This window comes from Eutrigla gurnardus (assembly GCF_963514095.1).
Source record: "Eutrigla gurnardus genome assembly, chromosome: 20".
NCBI classification, from domain to species: Eukaryota; Metazoa; Chordata; class Actinopteri; order Perciformes; family Triglidae; genus Eutrigla; species Eutrigla gurnardus.
Window position 1 is genome coordinate 10,670,799 of NC_139931.1, and position 23,789 is coordinate 10,694,587.

The window sequence follows — 23,789 nt, forward strand, 5'->3', positions numbered from 1 at the left end:
ATTTTAGTAATTTAATACTTAAGTATATAATTTCCTGTGTGATTTACAGTGTCTATTCATGAAACTCAACCTCAATAGGTAGTGTGTTAGGCAGACAAAGGTAACTAATTACATAACCCAACTGAAAAAAAGGAATGATACAAAATATGATACGATTTTTAGAAGTTTTTGTCATTTTTTCCTCTATTCTTGAAATGGTTGTCCTTTCAGTTTTATAATACAATATGGACATTTTAATAGACAAGACCTTGACCCATGGCTTATGACTGCAGACATGTGTTTTAAATAGGCATTGTTGTATATAATTGCATCAGGATATATATCGTGAGATATGCCTATTGTCCGCCCTTCCTGAGACGTGACACCATAAAGTTGATTTTACTGTACTTTCCAAAACATGGTAATCATGTTTAACTGGTATTATTTATTATTATTATATCTGGTTATTATCTGGTTAAACATAATTACAGTCAATAATGGATTCAATGTGCAATTATTTTTCCTTAAGCCCATCCTATCTGTCGTACCACTAGGGGGCGATCGAAAGATTTTGCTTTTCCTTTGACGGAAGCGGCTCCTCTTTTACGCGCGTACTGGTTACCGTAGCCGCGGTGCAGCCTGGGTAATAGTGAAAGGGGCGGGAGAGCGACATATCCATCGTCAAATTTAATATCAGCGTGGAATACTGAACAGTTATTAAGCGAATAGTTGTATACATTTAGTCGTACGAATTAGCCTTGAGTTTAGTCAAAATTAAAGCTGTTTGTCAGGTTACACTGTTGACTTTGGCTCTGTTAACGGCTTGTTGTAGTGGTGCTCTTAAAGCATTCCCCGGGAGTCCGGTTTGAACATTTGTTTTTGGTTAGCCCGTTTTAGCGCTTCGACAACAATGGCGAAGGTACAGGTGTTGAACGTAGCTGTCCTAGACAACCCGAGTCCCTTTGGAAATCCCTTTCAGTTTGAAATCACGTTTGAGTGTATGGAGGACCTTCCCGAAGGTAGGTGACGTTACCGGCGCAGGAAAGCAGTCATCAATGTGTGTCTGCGTTGCTAACGTTCAGTTTGTGTACTAGAGATTGCTAACGGCTAACTATGAATGTTTACGTGAGGTTAGCTTAGTCATAACCATCACATATATGTTAGCACAATATGCTAGTGCAAACTGTAAAAAGGATCGTTAAAGTTAGCCCAAAGTACATTTATCGCATGCCCTCCATGTTTACAGCACGTTACGTTAGTCAACGTTGAGGTTTAGTTTACCATTAACGCGACAGAATATTGTATTACATGGTTATACAACTTTGCTGTGTGACTTATTGTTCATAGTGGCATGTGGATTATTATTCACACATGACATGAATATTGTTTCTAACGTTACGTTAAGTTTTGTACAGCTAATGCTTCCCCTGAACATTTTTATCTGTCTCTAAATGTGACTGTATCTGTGCAATTTCCATACACTCTTGCTATATGGAAAGTGAGAACTAAAGCATTTACAAAGCATGTATTCTTTACTAGATGAGTGACCCATATGACCAATAATAACTTTTCAACAACTTTTTTGTTCATCTAATTGGTTAATGTACTTATTTTCTCAGCACTACATTCCCAATGCACTGCTATAACTTTGCATTTTATTGTGAAACTTAACTTCAGGTATTTTTGTTTTTTAATAGACTTGGAATGGAAGATCATTTACGTTGGCTCAGCAGAAAGTGAAGAGTACGATCAAATCCTCGACTCCGTCTTGGTCGGCCCGGTACCTGCTGGGAGACATATGTTTGTGTTTCAGGTGTGTTTTGACAGGACAAACTAACTTAAACAGTGGGAACAAAAAACAACACGTGGGAACAATACATTCATAACAATTTGTTATTACACCTTTCAAAATCAGCAGTTGCATCCTCCTCGTCCTTGCCTTTAACATTTTGGATAGTTCTCCTTCACTCGTGCATAATACAACAGCCACTTTTGCATATTTCAAACAATAAGGAGACTATAGTGCAGTTAGCGTTTGCTACTTGTTCCAATAAACAACAACAAATTAAAGTACAGAAATGCAAAGGATATGATTTTGAAACAATGTCACCATTCTATAGTTGGAACTATATCATGTCCTGCCCAATAGAAGTGTTGGTCGCAAAAAATATCAATATCAGGGACTACAGATGAAAACTAGCCTCTTTGGCTAACTCTGGCTCACTTACAGTTTGGCTGTTGATCAGTGTGCAATGTCCATGAAATAAACCAATAAAATAAAATAAAATAAATTGGCCTCAGAAATCTTTTATAAGTCAGGCTACAGTAGCTCTCCTACATCTGATTAGAATAAGTTGATTAACAATGTGGGCATAAGACACTCTGCAATATAATTACTTCAAATAGCATTTCAGTTCAGTAGAAACACTCATAGTTCTGTCTGCTCGTAGCCCACTAACAGGCTGGCTCCAGCAGGCTGCTCAGCTCAGCAGTCTGACTGGGGCTCGACAGGATCATAAAATAGAATGGTGCACATTAGTTTAAAATAAATCTGCTGTCATGTAAAACTATGTTATTACACTGCATATAACTTGTTGCTGACTCAAGGTGAAACCAAGTTTGAGTCACTTGTCATATAAATCTACAAATTATTTTGTTTCTTTAAGGAATCAGCACGCTGAACCTTAATTTGCAGTGTTTACTTGTTTACTTACTAGCAGATTTTGATTAATCGCATCACAAATATGGTGCCATAATTGACAGGTTTAAATTCCTGAAATGAATGCACACATAGAGTTGCTTTATATTTTTGCACATCTTTTGTGTTTCTTTTAACAGGCCGATGCCCCAAACACTGGATTGATTCCTGAAAGTGATGCAGTTGGTGTGACTGTAGTCCTGATTACCTGCACATACCGTGGCCAGGAGTTCATTCGCATTGGTTACTATGTGAACAATGAATACACAGAACCCGAGCTTCGTGAAAATCCACCGATCAAGCCAGACTACGCACAGGTCAGACAAGAAGTAGATTTTTGGATAATCTGAGTTCTGTTGTCAATGTTACCACCTAAAGCTTATTTCAGCGTTTTGAAATAATACTTTGGGTTATAATATTTGTTAATGATAACTTGCATGTATATTGATCTGTCTGACAATACTTGCCATCAAATGTAACCCCAAAATACACCATACAAACATTAAACAAAAGACCTTAAACACTACACAACCCTGAGAACAGCATGGTGCAAGAATAGATCGCAGAATTTAAGCTTTTCTTTCTGTTGAGCTTGCTTATTAGTAATCTGATCAAATTCCATTGGTTATATAACCAGTTAAGCGGAAGTGTTACTACTCTGTGAACAATGTTCTTAATTATTTTAAGTAATCAGCCACTGAGTTTTGCTGCAATGACATAGGTTTTTATGTCATTTTTCAATGATGGGTGCAAAGTTGTAATTATAATATAGGTTATTAATTAAGTTGTGTATTTGATTATTTATTCATGGGTGAATACCATTTTGCACCTTTGTACCATTCTTATCTACAGGGTTCACATTTTCTTGACCTGAGTCTAGATGCCGAAGCAAGAAGAATGTATTGCTAACTAGATAGTAGCTATATATAGATTAGCAAGAATGAACTGCAGCTAATGGATAATAAAATCAATCTTCAGGCGATAGTCTTTTTCCACCAACTGTGGACAGTATCCATTTATGTTGTAAAATGTCTATGCAGATATTGTATGTTTGTCGTAGTCGGACCAGTTAGTACACATGTTCCCTGTAATTACTGTACTTGCTGGTGACCATGTTCAGATGATATGGTTAATTCTTCTAAACTCCCATATCAGTTACACATAAAAAAAAAAACATATTAACATTCAGATGTATTGTAAATATCTTTACAAAGTATTTATCTTTATTTCTGTCTTGATTTCCAGCTCCAGAGAAATATCCTGGCATCGAACCCACGTGTGACCAGGTTCCATATAAACTGGGAAGGCTGTGCGGAGCGAATGGAGGACTGCGAAAATGTGGATCCCACGTCAAACTCCATGCTCCCTCCATCCTGTCTCCCAGGCAAAGCCCCACCCTTAGGGATACTACCCGATAACTCCATGGACTGCTTATAGAGAGGACCCAAGCCCCAAAGGTGATAACTCACAGCACAAGACCTTTTTGAAGAATGCCTGTGGACATTCTACTGTGGATGAATAGACATCTTTGCCTTACAGCCGCCCCTAAATACCTGAAGCTTGCTAAAAAGGAACACTGATCTTGGGCTTCAGATAAGTGTTTGTTCCAAGGAAGATTGTGAACATCTCACTTGTATAATCATCACTTATAGACGGGGAATTTGTTGCTGTTGTTGTCAAAAGCAATATCAAAGTAGTTAACTCATTACTTTAAGTAACTAGGAAATTATACAACTGAACTGAAACAGCACAGAAAGCTGATGTGTGATTCACCTTCCTTCCTTTTGTTGATGCAGAGCTAATTTGTACCAATTTAAAAGGATTTCAGCACTGAAGCAGTTGGCAAATACATTGCAATATGTTGCTGTACATGGATTAGATCATCTGCATTTATATTTGTGTTAAAATTTATTTTGCACTTAAACCTTTTCCCACTTGGATTGTTGAGTTTTGGATTGTCTACATCACTTTCTTCATGCTTTTTGTTTTTTTTGCAAATTTGTGTTCCAAATTAAAACAAACAAACATGTATTTCTTATATATCTGTGTATGAATTACTGTTATGGTGACAACTATGATCCTCCTCATAACTTATCTTATATTGTCTTCTCTTTTTTCAATTTGGATACATAATCAAGCAACAATATAAATCACTTTTACATGCACATGTGCTGAAAACCAATGTTTTCACTCTTGCTGTTGTTAACAATGTACCAAACATGTACTTTGATATATTTTTGACGAAACACAACTCTGCTAACTCTGTAACATAAATACCACTGAGTATCCTCTTATTTTCTCACATTTTACTAAAAATAGCCTGTGTCAACGTCACACCCAATCACAGATGAGTCGGGTAAAAGGGGTGGCTAGGCTACAGAACTGGCGTTGGAATATACTGCTCTGTAAATAGGTTTATAATTACAAGTTGCGACAGCGTTTTAATTGTGTCCTACACGAAACTCAGTCTGATAAATACAAACAGCTGATAATTTCAAGTGAAAAGAAAAAAAATACAATTACAGTTATGGGCGTATTGGCTGCTAGCAAGTCCGGGGGGCGGGACAAATTAATTTGACAGACGAATCGCATCAATGCAATGATTGGATGTATTGACGCTTATCCAATCAGCGCTTAAACTGCGACTTGTGTCGCTTACGTTTCTGTGTATGTAGCCAATCAGAGGCAATGCGAGGCGGGACCCGTTGGATGGATGACTGGAGTTTCCCTTGCGGTCTGAAGACTAATGGAAGGGGTCTGTTGATCTTAGGAATCGACTATCAGATGGTCGGTCCCAGGAAACGATTGCACTTGATGCCTGGTTTAAAAACGAATGGAGAGAGAGACATTTGAAATAACCAACAACGGGATAACGAATCACCTGGACACCACTTTTACTATCCAGGTCTCAGCTGAAAGGGCCTGCTTACACTGAGATAGCACCTGGTTAGTTCAGGCCAGGATACGACTGCGGGGGACGCCAAAAGCTAACGCTAGCTCCTTACGTTAAACGGAAAACGACTTTCAACGATCATTCTTATGGTCCGGACTGGATTTTGGATAAACCAAGTGGTCTCTGGAAATACAGCACAGCCGAGTGACATCTCGATTTGCCGGTGCTTGCTCGGCAATTGACGAGCTAACAAAGCTAACATCTACTGGCCATCTCTGCTAGAGTGAGCTAGCGTGCTAGCCTAGCTAACCTACAGCGTTAGTGTTAGCGGCAGACTTGGATATACTCGCTTGGTCGGAGTTTTCCCTTAACTCCCTAAGGAGAGGTGTTTGAGGAAATATATTTACACACGGTAGTCAATAATGATAGCTGTTAGCTAGTAGCTAGCTGTCAGCGTCATTGAGCCCAGCGACTGCGTTCGCGGTGTAGCATCACTCAACGACTTGTGAAGGAAAACTCAGTCGGAGCCCAGGGACTCCACCATCAGCCTGCCATCATGGGCAACACGCCCACTGCAAAGAAGGGCAATGAGATGGAGAGCGGTGAGTACCCCTTTACCCCCGTAGCTGCAACAGCTAGCTATATCATGCCGCCTGTCGTTGGAGCGTTTCGCTGTTTCCTGTTTCCCATAATAGCACGGAAATAAAAACTACAACTTATCAACTGTATCATGCATGAAGGCCCAGAGACCCTGCACACTTGATACCATGATACATTGCTTTCGATACCCTATTCTGATATGTAGAAATTAAAGAGAATATTTAAAACTTTCCTTGTTTGTCAACTTAAGATGAAACCCCATGAAAAACACCAGTGGCCATTCACATTTACATATACATTTCAAAGCGGTTATACTGTGACACAATGTTCATCTCAACTGAACAGCAGAGGATATTATTCATTCTCTCCGCGGATTCTGTGGGAAAGCTCGTGATCAAAAGCCTCAGGTTATAGTCAGAAGAACCAGTGAGGATGACAACAACTGGCCTTGTACAGCAGTCATAGGTTTCTTTGTGGTTCATGTGTTTCAGAGGTTTTTTATTTGCCTCCTCCTCATAAGATTTAATGCTGCAATAACATTGCAAACCTAAATCCTGGTGTGAGGGTTTCTTGTGCTTTTTTAAAATATAACATAACGGGACAAAATGTCTGTCTAACGTAATAAAACCTATTATTTGGAAATGCAGGGATTTGAAGCAAGAGTGTAAATTCAAATATATAGGGATGTCTGTCAGTGATGGGTTGAATCTCAATGCAATGCTGACCTGAGCATTGAGTCCCAGAGGCTGCGTTTGACAGCAAGTTAGTAGAGGGCAGTTGGTTGTTATCTGAGAAGGAAAAAGCCACCAGGATGGGGTCATATGATGCATGAGGGTGATCCTCTCCAGGCAGAAACTTAGGAGTTGAGGAGTCTCTTGAACATCATGTGATGAGCAGCATTTAGAACAAGGGCACTTGTATGCGTCACTGTGTGTGTGTGTGTGTGTGTGTGTGTGTGTGTGTGTGTGTGTGTGTGTGTGTGTGTGTCCGTGTGTGTGTGTGTGTCCGAAGAGAAGAGATGCTACGCTTATGCCAATTGTTTTGTTGGCTCTTGTTTCCCACAACTTTTTATTTTGTTGATAAGCTTCTCAGACTTAAGATCATGTTTTTTTGTTGTAATATAAAAAATAAGAGGATATAATACAATTATCTACAGTGATTCACAGAGGTTAACAGTTAAATTAGGGGAAAACCTAATCTTATTTCTTAATAAAAAAACTTGTCAACTTAATCAAAGTGTTTTGGTTTCCTTTTCCCAGTTTGAAACATTGGCTTTATGGATGCCATTTTATGCTTCTATCCATGACAGCATAAATGACGCTCAAGTGCACAGAGTTTGAACAGGTATCTGCAAAATGAGTGTCAGCTCCTTGTTGCTGGTAGAGAGTATGTGTGAAGAATGACCTCCAGTTCCTCTGTAACGTTAACCCATCACTAGTCTGACTTGACAGATAAAGATGGTGGGTATTAGCCTGCCGTTGACCGGCTATTTCAGCCGGCGTCTTCTCCCCTTGTGCTATCTGCACTATCTATATTGCAAGGGCACCATCGCTGCATCCTGTGCTTAGCACTGTCCACAACAATTGTGATTGGTTTAAAGACATACAAGCAAGCCATAGCGCCCCCCCCCCCCCCCCCCTCCTAAATTGTAATGATAGTATGTGGAACCAGATCTTTTTAAACACTGACATGGCACTATGGAGATAGGTCTGGCTCTGTGAGACTAATCCATCAGTGATAAACCCTGTAACATGGCCCATGATGACATTCAGGTGTTATAAGGGTTATTTTTTTAATGCTCAAGAAGTTATGTAAATCAGGGGATTAATAGTTTAGAAAACAAGAGGAGGCGCTGCTGTCATTTTTCACATCCTGATCACTGAGGGTCCACCCTGATCCCCAGAGACGGGTGCAGACCAGGGGTCCAGAGCCCACATATAGGAGCATACTTTTCCACAGAGCAGCTAGAAATTAAGGACAACATGGCATCCTGTGTTCCTTCTATAGAAGGAGAGAGAGAGAGAGTGTGTTGAAAATCAGGGCCTGTCCTGGTGAGAAGACGGGCGCAGAGCCCCTTCAATAGTATTCAAAGCTGATTTCTGGCCCGCAGGAGGAAACAGGGCGGATAGACACTCTGTGAACTGCAGCAGGAAGTGAAGGAGCAAGGAAGGTCCAGCCCAGGCTTTTCACAGTTGGTCATTGCCTCTACCGCTCTATAAACTAAACACAGCTACCGAGGATAGCTTGAATTTTTGTCCCATAAGACTTTGTCACATATTCTGGACTTCCTGCTTGTTAGAACTTTTCGGACATCGGGCAGTTTTGAGACTCTGCGCTGGCTGTCAGCTGGCATCCTCCTGCCTTGTATCGATGTCTGTTATTCACAGGCTCGCAGGGAGGCTGTTTCACCGAGCTGGGCCCTGTCAAAGGGACACAGGCAGTGGAGAGGGCAAACATGGCCAACCACAGGAGGAGCTAGAGGCTTGCTGCTGGAGTGAGTGTTCATTCTGGAGCTGGGCAGAAGCATGGGTTAGGGACGGGGCCTCATGATTCATGTCCTGCTAGCTTAGCCAGGCGCAGACATCAGCTCAGACTCGTACGTTTAACGGAGATAATCACGTCGGTTTGTTTTTGATCATTTTTGTTCCTAAATTCATATCATGACCTGGTGGGATGATTGTCTATTGTAATTGGTGGAGTTATCTTGTATACAAATAGACACACAGAGCAGCCTGTTGTTTGTCTCTGCTGTGTTGCCTATTGTTTTCCAGTAACAGTTCAAAGGAAGGCATTTCTCAGTTACTGTGGACGTGTCTGTCAGGCGCCATTCTCCACAGCATATAACTTTATCAGTCTTGAACTATTACACGGTGTTATATCCGAACACAGATTATTTTATTTTTGTTATAAAGTGCTTGTGTCATTGTCTTTCTCACTGGTAGGGCTCCTTTATAATCTGCCTGATTGTATGTGTTTGAAATATTGTTCCTTTACTTCACACAGTTCTTAAACGTCTCAGCACCATGATATGACATACGGGATTGTTGTATTGAATCTTTTTCTTTTTAATTGAACCTCATATAACGATGTGGCACCATGTCAAAGTGCAACTCCCTGTTTCTATAAATATCCGCTTGGTTCATGTCCTGCCCCTGCTTTGCACGCAGCTGGTTTGTGTAACAGGGGCCGGTTTGTATTGGGATTGCTCATCACTTCCTATCTCCAGTTAAAGGGACTTTGTTGGAAGTCTGCACTGATTACCAGTGGACATTACTGTTGAAACGCCAATCATCCACCTCAGATAAGCTCAATTGGCACGTTGACATGCGGCCAGGGAATGATCCTGAGATGCAAAAGCCAGTGCAGAGTTCAGTAATCGGAAAAAAGGAGCAGTGGTTCCCTTTTGGCTTCTCCCAGCAACAACAGGCGTGGTGGTAATCCTCATGTCAGTCAGGGTTGTAAAGCTACAGTAGCATTTCTAGGCAGTGATACGGAAATCACTTGTCTACAGCACTCATGCATCAGAAATGAGGGGTCGCAGAAGACCACCCTCTAGCCATACAACCCTGACACCAAAACGTATTTTAACAAAGTGTAAAATGTTTGTTAGCTTCCAGATACATACACACATTCATTCATTAATTCACTCATTCATTGAAACCTATTGGCAAGCAGCCAGAAAAAATGCCCTATTTACACAAAATACTAAACTTGCTCAAGTTTAGTTTGGCAAAACCATGCAGCTTCACTTTTTTGTGCATACTTCCCTATATGTGAAGTGCACTGTAAGCTATAAGAACACAAAGTGGGACTGTTTGATTTCTCAGGCAAGGCGTCATGGCAATACTGCACATCTCTAATAACTAAGAATGAGACCGATGGATGCATGCATTGCACATTACCTTCATATCCATGTGACTTAGGGCTCAACAATTTTGAAAAATCAATCAAAATCAATGTTTATTGAAAAACACATTTGAATGACTTGATCTGTATCAAATATGTTTTCTTAAGTCTGGAGAATAAACTGTGTGGGCCAGCACATTTCTACAGTGTGACAATATTTAATTTAACAAATATTGTGCCTCCTGCAATTTGATTCAATGAACATTTCAAACAACTGGACAGCCCTAACGTTAATAGAGGCGAATGGAACATGAAAGCGTGATGTGGCCATCAGTTCACTTTGTCAGTTCCTCTGCTCCCGGATCGGTTCAGTCAACTATCCAATTCAGCTTTGCTAGTAAGCGCTTGCTCACCAGTCACAGTGAAATATCCACTGCTAGTATCGAGCTGATGGCTGCAATTGATTCCTCAACTTCACACACGTGAAAACACCTTCCTGGTTTACATGTTTACCCTCTGACTGATTTAGTGTGCACTGCATGGGGATGTATGCTGTCGGAACAAGCGGTGGTGTAGCCTGGGACAGGGTTTGGCGCGCTTCACAGTTAAATGTCGGTCAGCTCGCCCCAATATAACCCCCCTGTTCCTGTATCTGGGTGGGCCAGCGAGGCCCAGGGGAGAGATGCAGGATTGACTTTTGGAGAATCGATTCGGCATGGGCACTATATAGACTCTCTGGTGCATTTGGGCAGTGAGAAAAAGTTTCACTGTGATTAGTGTGTTCCTGATTTGCTATTGTCTTCGTTTATGTTTTTTAAAACATCCAAATCAGCTCATGAGAGTTTCTTTTGCACGTGTCATCTGATTGGTTCTCCTAATTAGGGAAAGTTTCTCGAATCTAGATGTGTCTAGTTCATCTCAAGGGTCTCAGGCCTAGTTTTCCATTGGACTTTTCTCTGGGTTGGTTTAAATATACCAGCTTGTGATTTACGCCCCTCCCCCTGCTGATTATGCCCCTGTTTTGGATCAATATATAACCTCTGTGTGCATTTGTGTGTGTTTGCGTGCATGTTTGACATAGGAGGGAACGTCAGAGAGAGTACTGCGTGTACAAAATAAATATTGATACAAACCAAAGCAAGGGTCCAATTGATCTGTGTGAGTGTAGCGGGAGCCGTGCTGGTCTCCATGCTGTGTTTGACTGCACACTGCATGTGGCCGCGACTTTCTGAACTTGGTCCCCCTCAAAGTGACCGTCGCAGCAAAGACTGAAGACCCCCCGCTGGCAAGGACACTTGACCAGTTTCTAGTGGATGAGTGGGGCTGCTGATCCGACCACAGAGCTCTCGGAGGGAGAGGATAGGTCATGAATCAGTGATTCTGAGGAAGAGGCCAAGGAAGAAGAACACGGGAGACTTCGCAGGGCTAATGTGTGACAGGAAGAGCTCGCGAAGGCATGCAGGAAAGAGGGAGTCATCCTCACGCTCAAGCGAATCAGGCTCGCGCTCGGCAGAGGCTGCAGCACCAGAGGTACCCATAGTCATCCCAGATGGTAAGGAATTTGGGGTTACGGCAGAGTTGAGGCATTGAGCCTTAGTTGATTGCGTGCAATTACCACGGTAGTTATGGCAACCAAGCCTCAGAACAGAAAGAGATTTTATTAAGATCAAGAGCATTCCTCGCAGACAGCTGTTGATTTGGCCAGTTAGCTCCCAGCCACTTTTGCAGCACCCACGTCTTTCCTCCGAGCAGCTCCAAGTTGTGACAGTAATAGCCCCATTTGTGGCTCGATCTGCCTGGAAGTGGGAGTTGAGCAACTTGCTACACTGCAAATGTTTTCTCCCTGTTGACCAGTCTGCCTCCAGTGCTCTCTGTGGGAGCAGCAATGCTCTCAACATGTTTATGTGAACTTTGGTCTTTGCCGTTCTTGCTGGCTTTCTCCCATCCTATTGTTGGAGCTGCTGGTCTTTGGAGAATTTGCAGGAAATCGCATTTGCTAGATGAGGATTAAGCCTTTGTGTAGTTTTCAAGTTTATGTGTGTGTGAGAGACGCGCACGTTTTCTATGTAGATTGTTTGCAGTTTGTTTGAAATGTTTTCATAATATTTATCTCTGTTTTCTAATTTTAACACATCTAAAAGCCTTTAAGTTTAAATATTACTATCTACAAGTTTTTGATTACATTACTATGCAGTTTCACTATTGACAGCTGACTGGCTTGCTTAATTGAAACTATGACCTTGGCTTTTGCATTGATTTCCTCGGCAGATGAATATTCCACATGATCCTGAATAGCTTAATTTATCTTTTTTTTAAATTGCTAGATTAGTATGAATAAAATATATATTTCATTTTTTGAAATCTGCCAAAACATTACCATTGTTTTTTTTTGGCTGATTGGTGAAGCAAATCTAGTAGCTACGTGCATATTTTACCAGCATTTGGTTGGGGGCTGGTACTAATTTCCAAACCTGGATGTAATTTTCCATTATCTTTATTATAAACCTATATTTATAAAAACTTGTGTCCAAATGTAAATCAGAACTAATGTCCTTTTGTCGACAGTAGATATGCAAACAGCCTCCTGTCTTAACAGTAGAAAAGGCTGTGCCCTCCCATCTGCTCGAGCAGCTAGTGTACTCACTCTAGTACACAGATAGAAAGGAGGAATGAGGAAGGACGGGTTATCTACATGTTCCCACGTAGCAAGTGATTATCCCCATAAAGATAAGGGCAAGAAAAATGAATGGCTGCATATGATGGTATGTGTACCAAGCTGTCAAACTTTGTACACAGGCCTAGCTCTGTTGGTCTGTAGCAGCAGGCATGTATGTGCGTGCGTGCACTGTGCAGCGTGTTTACTTTTGCTTTGTCTAAAGGCACTGTAGTCTCGTGGTAAACCTCCCTTTGAGCATATATCGGTTTATTATTCCAGATCTATTCATTGTCACACAACAGTGCAGTCACAGAGAGAATCCTCTGACTTAAGTCTAGGAGTCCACCTCTGAAGAAGATAGAAATTAATAAACAATAAACAATCAAAATATTGTTTTTTTCCCCCTCCAATTGAAATCACCCTGTGAGCAAAATTTACTTTAGCCATGATGGGTTTTGTGTGGCTCCCTCCATCACATGCATGTCTTACGGCTCATTTACAAAACTGCTCAGCTTATGTAGCAATGTCAAAGTCCTGTCTCAAACTCAAGATTTTGACTCTGGCTCGGCTACTCTTCAGCTGGTTTGGTCATTCCTCCTGTGTACCTTTTTTTTTTTGGCTTTTTGTTTGAGGTTGGTGACATCTTGCCAGAGAACAGGCCCCCGTCTCCAGAAGGATCCCTGTGTGTTTTGCTGCATTCTTTGTACCCTGTGTTCTCACAAGGCAGCATCTCTGAATCATGATGAATTGGTGATACCATAAATCATACTGTGGATGATGAGGTGATGTCCAGTGTTTGTCCGATGGTTAAAAAGGGCACATTTAGTTTAATTAGACCATAGAACCTTTCCCCACTTTGTTTCAGTCTTCCACATGAAGATGACGCTCGCACGCACATGGTTTTGTCTTTGCCACTCTCCCATAAAGCTGCAACTCACGAGGCACCCGGTTAACTGTTGTATGCATGTGTGCCCCACCTCAGCTGTGGAAGCCTGTAGCTTCTTCTAACCTGTTGTAGGCCCTGTGGAGACCTCCTCCATCACTAGTTCTTAGTTCCACAGACTCTATTTTTGAAGATAGTCTGCACTAGAAAGATTTACAGCTGTGTCATTCATCCTTAATCCATTTTTAAAATGATTGACCTTGCTGTACTCTCAGGGATGTTCAGTGGCTTGGAGGTTTTTTTTGTACCTCTCTCCTGTTTGGTACTTTTCAGTAAACGTGTCATGAATTGGTTTGGAATGTCCTTTTGTCTGCATCATATTTTTTTATTGCAAGGAATTTGGCTCTCCAGCAGTCGAGGTTGCACATAAAAGTGCATTTTACCTTCAATGACTCGTCACGCCTTGATTTTATAAAGGTGATCTCTTATTATGTGGCTTCTAAAATCAGTTGTCTGCACCTGTGATGATTTGGGTGTGCTAGAGTAACACCGGAATGTGGTGACAAGTGGTATTTGTGTCAAATTGAACCCGTTTTCAGTCTATTTCGAACTGTGATCAGCTGATCATGCAGACAGCGTTTATGTCCGTGAACACACAGGCACATAGGCCCAGCTGTTGTGGTCGTCTCTGGGTCTTAGTGATTAGTCGTGGAGCCCTATTTAAAAAAGATCCTGTAAGTCTGGACTCATGAAAAACAGATGAACTCTCTCTAATGAATATGCACTTTGTTCCTAATTACAGTGAAGGAGTTTCTTGCCAAAGCCAAAGAAGATTTCCTGAAGAAATGGGAGAATCCAGCACAGGTGAGAGTGCAAGAGAATTACTTCCCCTTTTCGGTTTAATCATCATTATTTTCATTGTTTTATGATTCTGTCATTCTTATGGTTTTGCACTGTTATTATAGTAATCTTTTTATTATTGTGTGTCGAGGGAGATTAGTGCTATAATGCATCTTATAATAAGTCTTGTTTTAGCATACTGTACTTGTTCACTCTGGCAAGCAGACTTGAGGAAATAGTCCCGCCCACGAGCCTATTATTTCCTATTTATTTTTTATTTTAGAGGGGCAGTGCACCCTCTGCTGGGCTACACATACATACACACACACACACACACACACACACACACACACACACACACACACTTTATAGATATATAAATAAACGTTGTATCTAATTATATTACTCAATAAATAAAATGGCAACATGTTGACTGCACATTACAGGCATTCTTATAAATATTTAGTATTGATATCATGGTACATTTTAGTGAAGGTTTTATTTAGGATAAACTGAACTTAAGTAAGGCTTTTGATGCTGTATTGCAGGTAAGTTGTTGTTTACTCTTTCCCCTTCTTGTCACCTTTTTCTTCCCCTCAGCAAACTGCGGCATTGGACCACTTTGAGCGTTTGAAGACCTTAGGCACTGGTTCATTTGGCCGAGTCATGCTGGTTAAACACAAAGAGTCGGGCCAGCATTTTGCCATGAAAATACTTGACAAACAGAAGGTACAGTATTTACAGCCAAGACTTTCAAGAGAAACCTGTTAAATATATGTGAATGCTTAACTTACGCGCTCCAGCTTGTATTTATTTTATTTGCCAGTATACCAAGACTTGGCGAGTCACTCATCAGTGTTTCTGTGAGCACTTCCCTACTTAAACTTTAAACCAGCTAATAGTAACGCAAGCATACGAGAGAAGCCACTGTGATAAAAATGCAATCTTCTGATCTAAGATTTGCATAAAGATCACTTTGTTCACAAAAAAGTTCAGGTGTCCTATATCATTAACCTACCATCCAGTGTATTGTCACTGAAATAGTTCCTGACTTCACAGATCAGGGGCCATAATCCCAAACATTTTGAGAACTGAACTTAGCCTGAACATATCTAGTGAGGAGTCATAGCTTAGGAGTGAATTAGGAAACTTTTACCTCAGTGAGCAGGTGTGGTTGACCCCGTTGTTAAGCATGACACATTCTTTTAAAGAGGTGTGATTGCTCGATCAAACGTAAAAGCAAAGTGCACTCTTAGTGAAAATTAGCATCGGATGGACGGCAAATCATGGTGTAATCATGAAAACTGTTTTATTGCAATGACCATCTGTGTTGAATTAATTGTAAGCCACAGGGCTACTTTTAAAGAAGCCTAAAATGTTTAAAACCTCAGGCTTACTAGTGCAGTAGCCTATTCATATGCTGATAGTTATTAATTTGCTTACATGTTATTAACATGCTGGTTATTTTAGACCTATCAATGGCGGGACAATTGCTCAACTTTCATCAAATTCTGTGATAACTGTCCAGTCTGTATCAATAGCAGTGTTGATCAATAAACCAGCAAACATAGTTGCAAATATTGTGATCTCTTTTGATATCTGCCTTTTAAAGCATTACTGTGTTGATTGGGAAATGTGAGCGCATCTTTAGCGAGATCGACCACAAACGTTGTCCCTGCACGATCTAATCTGTAGCATTTCATTAACTCACTGTCATTCAGCACCTTTTTGCCCTTCAATCATTTTCTCCTCCGCTTAAGAAAGACTTAAGCCTCTTAAGAAGTCCTCCTCCCTACTCCGAGGAGTTTTTCACCGTAGGAGCTCTCTTAAGGGCTAATATGCTTTGTGGATAACTTTTATCTTCAACCAGAATCTTCATTGAAAGGGTAAATTCTTAGAAAACGTTGTTGTTCTAAGAATGTTCTCAGAATCCCATCACCAGGAGCAATAATCATTTTTGAATACAGGCCCAGATCATGGCTTGGATTCAGTCTTGCATGAGGATGGAGGAATTCATGTTCAAATGCTACTTTGATAATACAAAGACATAAGATTAGCACATTAGCAAGACTATTGGCACACGTAGGATCTTCCTTTCTGTAATGATGTATAATCAGCCATTTTGACACCCTATTTTGCCTGAAATAAGCCCCCATCCTCATCCCTCCCTAGGTAGTGAAGCTGAAGCAGATAGAACACACGCTGAACGAGAAACGTATCCTGCAAGCTGTCAGCTTCCCCTTTCTGGTGCGACTGGAGCACTCTTTTAAGGTATACATGAATAGTTAATCTGCTTATCTTCTCAGCATGTTCACCTCATTTTTGTTGTGTGTGTTTTGCTTGTCAGTAAGTAAGATTTTTTGCTCATTTCCCCACAGGACAACAGTAATCTGTATATGATAATGGAGTATGTACCTGGCGGTGAAATGTTCTCCCACTTAAGAAGAATCGGTAGATTCAGGTGATTTGGCTTTGAGGTAACAGCAAAAATGTTTCCACATACGACTGGTTGAAATGATAATCGTGCCCCGACGTGTTTCGCAGTGAACCGCACGCCCGCTTCTACGCAGCCCAGATCGTCCTGACCTTTGAATACCTTCACTCGCTGGATCTCATCTACCGGGATCTTAAGCCGGAGAACCTGCTCATCGACCAGCAAGGCTACATACAGGCAAGGATTCCATGTTTGTTATGTTAGTCATCAACAACAATTATTTATGATTGGTCTCTGTACTCTTGTGTGCCTGGTCAGTGCTCAGAGCTGTACACTCTGTTGCCCAGGTAACAGATTTTGGATTCGCGAAAAGGGTGAAGGGCCGAACCTGGACGCTTTGCGGAACCCCAGAGTACCTGGCACCGGAGATCATCCTCAGTAAGGTGCGTGCTCAGCCAGTAGTCATGGGCTGCTCTTAATGGGGCATGGGAGGCCGTGACGTGAGGATTCATTTACGCCGCCGCTTCATTTTCACCGCACGTCAACTGTTGGCCTGCCAAACAATTTACTGCCTACTGTCAACACTCTGCAATGTCACTCTGGAGTGTTTGTTTGAGGAACTATCAGACAGGCCTTTACTTCTTGTGTGTTTTCTAGGGTTACAATAAAGCAGTGGACTGGTGGGCTCTGGGAGTGCTGATATATGAGATGGCTGCTGGTTACCCCCCCTTCTTTGCCGACCAGCCTATTCAGATTTATGAGAAGATTGTATCGGGGAAGGTGAGTTTAGCCTACCTTAAAAATTCCATTTATTTCTGCAAGTAGTTTGATTGTCCCGGCACAACATGGCGCACAAACTAAACGTCCATAAGTCACTTTTACGGCTCTCATATCAACTGTTATCTGCCCCTTGCGTTGAAATACAGGCTGTGTAAAATTATATGTGCATTATATTTCTCTAAATTTGAGCAAGGATGCACAATTTGGTACAATCCTCTCTTCTGAGGAGGAAAAGTATCTGTTTGTCTTGTGGGACACTGGCGTAGAAATAACTGCAATCTTGTAGCATGCGTCCCGATGATCTCACAGCACATGTACAACAACATACAGTCACTCATTTGTTTGACAGTTTATTATGTACACACACACCAGTGTCATTCAAATTGGCAGGGTGGTAGAGCTCCATCTACAGACGGATTTAAGAGTGAATCATCATGTTTGTTTCCTGTATTTATTTAGTATTTTCCATTTGGCAGCATAAGAGATGCTTTTCAGTTGTCTAGCCTATTGTGATCTGTTGACTTTTACAATTTTCATTCATGGCTTGTACAGTGTAAAACAGAGGTTTTTGAATTGTTCCTTATTTTAATAGTTAAAATAATTTAGTTGCCAGAGGACAAAATGTTGCCTCAAAGGAAAATGGAGCAGCGGAAACAAGCTGATGTGCCATGACCAGGCAAATCACATCCAAATTCAACATTAGAGGGCGGATTTCAGACCATACCAGACCTGGCATTATGCTCTACTCACACAGTTCTGCGGTGTATTTCAAAACAAAAGCATCAGGTATAAAACGGCGACACTGCTCCCATTGTTTGCAGGTTCGCTTTCCTTCCCACTTCAGCTCAGACCTGAAGGATCTTTTGAGAAACTTGCTGCAGGTGGACCTGACCAAGCGCTTTGGCAACCTCAGGAACGGAGTCAACGATATCAAGGGCCACAAATGGTTTGCCACCACCGACTGGATCGCCATCTACCAGAGGAAGGTGAGAATGTGTACAAACGGAGCGCCCTCAAATCAGAAAGAAAGGTGATGCTTACAAAGGAAGATGATTTTAATGAGCTTTTGGTCAGTAAAAGTGTCTTAAGTGGCTACAGGTTATTTCCCGCCATCTGTGCCTCTTCTGCACAGATACAATTACATTGTAGACGAATGGGGAAAATGTCAAACACACAACACGTGTTCCAGTGGTTCAAAGTCCTTCTCCATTTGACATTACAACAAACAACGAATGGATTTGCATGTTTTTGTCCACACAAACCCAGGCTTTTTAATCTAAAATCTCAATCAAAGTTGTTAAGAGGTTTCACAAAGTTAACGTACTAATATAAGGAGCACGTTGAAATGATGCCTTCCTGGGGAAACCCTGCACAGGGGGATCCCCCACCACGGCTTTCAGGCATGTAATGAGTGCTGACAGTGTGACAGACAAAGGTTAATGTTTACAACAAAACAGAGAAACATAATATGCTGAATAAACCACATAACTTGGGATTTAAAATGCACAAATGTCATTTCTCTCAGAAAGAAAATGATCTGCCTATATATCTATAATACAAATTAATCCAGCAAGTTCTTACTTTTTTTCATGAAATTAAGTTTTGGAAATCTAAGATAAGGGATCTTGAAAAGAGATTTCCCAGAGAGCTGGAAATAGATGAGTTGGCTTCGGGGAAAGGCAAATGACAACAGATGATCACAAGATCAGTCCTGCGATGTGTCCTCTAAGTATTCACGCTTGATTTCTTGATCGCATATTGCATTTTACAACCATTTTAATCAGTCCTAATGTACAACTATAAATTAATATCAATCTATTTTTAATTGTCTCCTATTTATAGTCAGCCAGCAGCTCATGGTCCCTGCTATTGATTTGGTTCTCTGTGTTCGACAACGCTGCATCATTCTGATGGATTTGATTGTCCTGTGTGTTCCAGGTGGAAGCTCCCTTTATTCCTAAGTGCAAAGGCCCCGGTGACACGAGCAACTTCGACGACTACGAGGAAGAGGAAATCAGAGTCTCCTTTACAGAGAAGTGTGCAAAGGAGTTTGCTGAGTTCTAGATTCCAGCCATGAATAGCGGAGAAAAGAGCGTGTGAGAGAGGGAGAGAGAGAGACAGGGATTAAGAAAGTAAAAGGGGGTCGATAGGAAGGAAAGAAGCGCTAGGGTGGACTGCTAACTTGCTTATTTGTAATGACGACAACAATGTAACCCCCCCTCCCCCCCACCCCAAATGGAAAAGTAGGCAAGGTGAAGAAAGATCCAACAGAACCAGCAGTGTTGCCTTTTCTGATTGTTTCTCAACTGTTACCTATTAATTTTATTTATCCCACTTATGTTTGTGACAGCGGCTCGAGGAGAACAGGCATAGGCGCAGGCTGTCCAGTTATCCTTGTATCTTTCTGATGGTGTAATGACATGTTTTCAGTCTTTGCAGGTTGAGGCATTGATTTTTCTGTTGAGGTACTGAACCTGCTAGGCTCCTCCCTTTTCTTTTTTTTTCTTTTTTTTTTCTTAATGGGCCCTCTCTACAAGCTTCTCAAAGAGTGATTGTTGTATCTTGTCACCCTGGTCCCCCCCTTCCATCTCTCCATCCAAAATCTGTCCAAGCAATACCAAGTCCAACAGATGTGCCTATTAAATGCCAACTGGTTGGAAGACTGTCGAGAGCATTGGTGCAGAGCTTTGGTTATGGTGGCACCAGCCCTTTTGCCCGTTCGGTTTAAAGCTTGAAAACTCTCTGCACCGGCCTTTGTCTGCTAAATGTGGCATGATTATTGGGTAGATGATGCACACACTGCTTGCAGCTGAAGCAGTGGTGGCCTCTTTGACCAGAGTGAAAAATGATTTATCACAGTAAACTTCATCTGCGTCTTGCTCCTTTTGGGGACCTGTGAGAAATGGTAAACATGACGTTTGCATTTGAGTCTGTCTTTATCTTAGCTGAATTTATTAGAGCATTTTAAGAATCCTATTGGTGATCATTTTGTCCTTTTTATGTCAAATCTCTGTGCTTGTGTGTTATTTAGTGCTCAAGGGTGGGTTAAATAGCTGTGATTTAGCAGCAACTAACATTGTGGTCACACTCCTGACTTGTTTATTTAATTCATAGTACATTTATACATATATATATATATTGAGATTATTTATATATATATATATATATATAAATAATCTCACATCTTTTTCAACATCGTCTCATAGCTGTGAAACTGAAATTAAGATTTCATAAATAAACAAATATATAAATTCTGCCAAATTTGCAAACTGAGACATTGCAAGTTTTTCTGTATGTAACTATGATGGTGGTGGATTTTAATACGCAAAAAAGTAGCAAAACGTTTCAACAAAATGTGCATGTTATTTTTGTACAAATATCACTTTTAAAGAAAGATGGCAGAGCATTATGCTTTTATTTGTGCTGAGGTACCGGAGATCGTGGATGACATGCGTGACTATTGAAATGGACTCTCGGCTGCTCTATTCTGAAGACGGAACAGGACCCGGTTCAGTGTCTCGGAAAAGTTCTTGTGGGTTTTGTTCATGAATCAGTCGTAGGGCAAAGGTCTGCTGATAATGTCACTGAACTTGTGCTTCTCACCTTGATGATTGTTTTTTTTTTCCTTCCCTTCCCTCATTCTCTTGTATATACCGTACATGTAACACCTTCAGATAGATTTGCAGTCCAACCAAATTTTGGGACTCTTGAGATTGGAGTGTTTTTGTTTCCTTTTCCCAGCTTTCTATGTAACTAATTAAACTAAGGAAGCTATCCTAAAGCTGTCCCCTTTTGCCAAGTTTATTTCTGTGGATGCAAGACAATCGCAGACCAAATCTTATTGCTGGTTTGTTGACTGAACACTTGGTTTGATGAAGGATGTTTGCTCCTGCCCCACCCCCCACCCCACCCCAACTCCATAGGCTCTAGGTGCTAGACTTTGTCCATCTCACTGAAAAAGCTTCTGTGAATTGTTAGATGTGCATCAATTGTCATAAAAGTCGTGTAACATGACATTTCTGAGAATGTTTTCCAACTGATTTCAGTAGGCTTGAGTAATTATTTTTGGCTGTCTCTTATTGTAATTGAGATCGAACACAGGATACCTTTTTGAATGTCTTGAATTGTCTGATGGTTAATGCTGTTTGGAAACATGATGTGTATTTTTTATAATACATGTTTCTCTGGTGAGCTTGGTTTTTCTTGCATGAGGTAAAGCGACCCAACGGCAAGACTTCTCCTGGACCTGAAACTTGTTTTAAGAAATCATTGTTTCCACAGCCGACAGTCTCACTGCTGTTTAACATTTTGATTTGTTTGTGCATCACATGGAACAATGCCGTGGATTAACAACCCAATTTGTCCAGTCTTTTGCAAATACAACGAAGCACATACCACATCCTTTCAAATTTCCAATTCAATTGATTTGTGGTATTGATTTGATACTTTTAAGACACTATGTAATGCTTTAAAGAGAGCACATTTAATATCTTTGGTCTTTATGTTCTGACAAATGACTAAATCAGAGTTGGTGGGCGACGCCATTTGATCTACTTCAGACACTGACACCATCATAATGCTTTTTTTAAATATTTTTGTTTCCCATACAAAACTTCTTGTCAATTGTCTTTTAATTATCTTCTATCAGCTGAACACTATCAACTGTTCTGTGCTTAAAAAAAAAAAATGAATTTTTCTCTTTGTGTTTGCCTTCTATTTTCATCAAGTTTCCACTCGCTCTTCATTCACACATAACAATTTTTTGCATCTGAGATGTTTTGCGTTCATATTTTCTAATTGTATTTTCAAAAAAAGCAACAACAAAAACAAAGCAAAAACAGAACATTAATCTTTTCCTCATGACCTGGGTACAGTGATTGTGTAGTCTATTGTACCTTTTGGGAAACAATACTGTATATCCTTGCCTTTGACAGTCTTAACTATCTTACCCTCTGGAGAACTTGACAGATACCCTTAGAACACAATGAGTATGTTAAAAAAATATACATAAAGTAATATTTTGCAAAATGTATCATTCCAATAAACTTTTACTTGTTAAGACTAATATGTCTGGGTTATATGTAAGCTCTTTCTTCACCACACACAATGGCACGCGGAGTTACACATGATTAAAAATGAATGTTTCTAAATTGCATATGTTTCAGGCTATCTCAAGGCTGGATCAGAGGGACATGCTTGTTGGTAGGTGAGGCGGTGGACGCTGTATTTTAACTCCCCTGTCTGTTATTGTGAACGTTTCAAGTTGGCAGGTGCAATTGAATAATGCAGTGTTTTGTTCATCCTGTCACAGTACAGGATCAATTACCAGCCAGCTTTCAGCAACCCTCTCCAAATGTATTCCGACCCTTCATCGTGCTCCGTTTTAGGATTGCATTGATCTGCGTCAGTTGTGTGTGAAGGGCCCAGAAAGCCTTCCAGGTGATTTGAAAGCAATTTAGATGCTGTAAAATACCTCATTTACCAATCCATCAAAGAATGGAAAGTTATGAAAGTAATAAAGTGATTGACAAAGATGACAAACATTGAGAGGGCTACAAATTATTAAATCAATCGATGAAAGATGTCATTAAAATGTATACATCTTTATGATAATTATGAAAAGTACATAACCCATTTGGAAACTGCTGATTTATCAGCATAGTATACATTTTGGTTTTATTTCTTATCCAATCATTGACAATAGACCTATTTACTGTGTTTACAAATGTTAACACGGTAATCCTACTGTAAACAGCATAAAAAATATATTTGCATACAGAATAGCTGTATAGTACATCCTTACCCTAACCAATTAACTCTATTTGGAAGACACAACAAGTTCCAACTCACTGTTTTGGATTACCTTTTTGTTTATTATAACACTTTCAAATAAAATATTAATATAAATTAAATAAATTAATATAATATAAATAAAAAATATTAAGCTATATGTTTGATTTCTATACTGATTTAATAACGTTGATTAATTTGATCGTCTACTTAATTCTAACAGCGTGATCTCTGATAGGACACGTGGAGCACATAATTCCTCGCTCCGCCTCTTGTTCTTTAAATCGATCCGGAGAAGTCTAGCGAAGGATGAACCACGTGAACTCGCTTCAGTTACTACATCAGAAGCTGTATCGCACTTTCTATCTCTTGAAATTAATGGCCACCTTT

General features: G+C 40.5%; 2 protein-coding genes across 3 annotated transcripts; both read left to right on the top strand.

The window, feature by feature from the left end:
• The first annotated feature begins 640 nt into the window (after positions 1-640).
• On the top strand, positions 641-4,717 carry asf1ba (anti-silencing function 1Ba histone chaperone). Its single transcript, XM_084036563.1, has 4 exons — positions 641-998; positions 1,677-1,792; positions 2,818-2,994; positions 3,923-4,717. Exons 1-4 carry the CDS (start codon positions 890-892, stop codon positions 4,112-4,114), a joined length of 594 nt encoding a protein of 197 aa, XP_083892689.1. The 5' UTR covers positions 641-889; the 3' UTR covers positions 4,115-4,717.
• Positions 4,718-5,347: 630 nt separating this feature from the next.
• On the top strand, positions 5,348-22,676 carry prkacaa (protein kinase, cAMP-dependent, catalytic, alpha-a). Of its 2 annotated transcripts, none has more exons than XM_084036697.1 (10): positions 5,348-6,172; positions 14,358-14,419; positions 14,996-15,124; positions 16,568-16,666; positions 16,774-16,856; positions 16,940-17,066; positions 17,177-17,272; positions 17,487-17,609; positions 18,431-18,595; positions 19,548-22,676. In XM_084036697.1, the coding sequence occupies exons 1-10, from the start codon at positions 6,127-6,129 to the stop codon at positions 19,671-19,673; spliced, it is 1,056 nt and encodes a 351-aa protein (XP_083892823.1). In that variant the 5' UTR covers positions 5,348-6,126; the 3' UTR covers positions 19,674-22,676. The 2 variants fall into 2 exon arrangements, with proteins under 2 accessions (XP_083892823.1, XP_083892822.1); XM_084036696.1 differs by lacking the exon at positions 5,348-6,172 and adding an exon at positions 11,312-11,568.
• Positions 22,677-23,789: the final 1,113 nt, after the last annotated feature.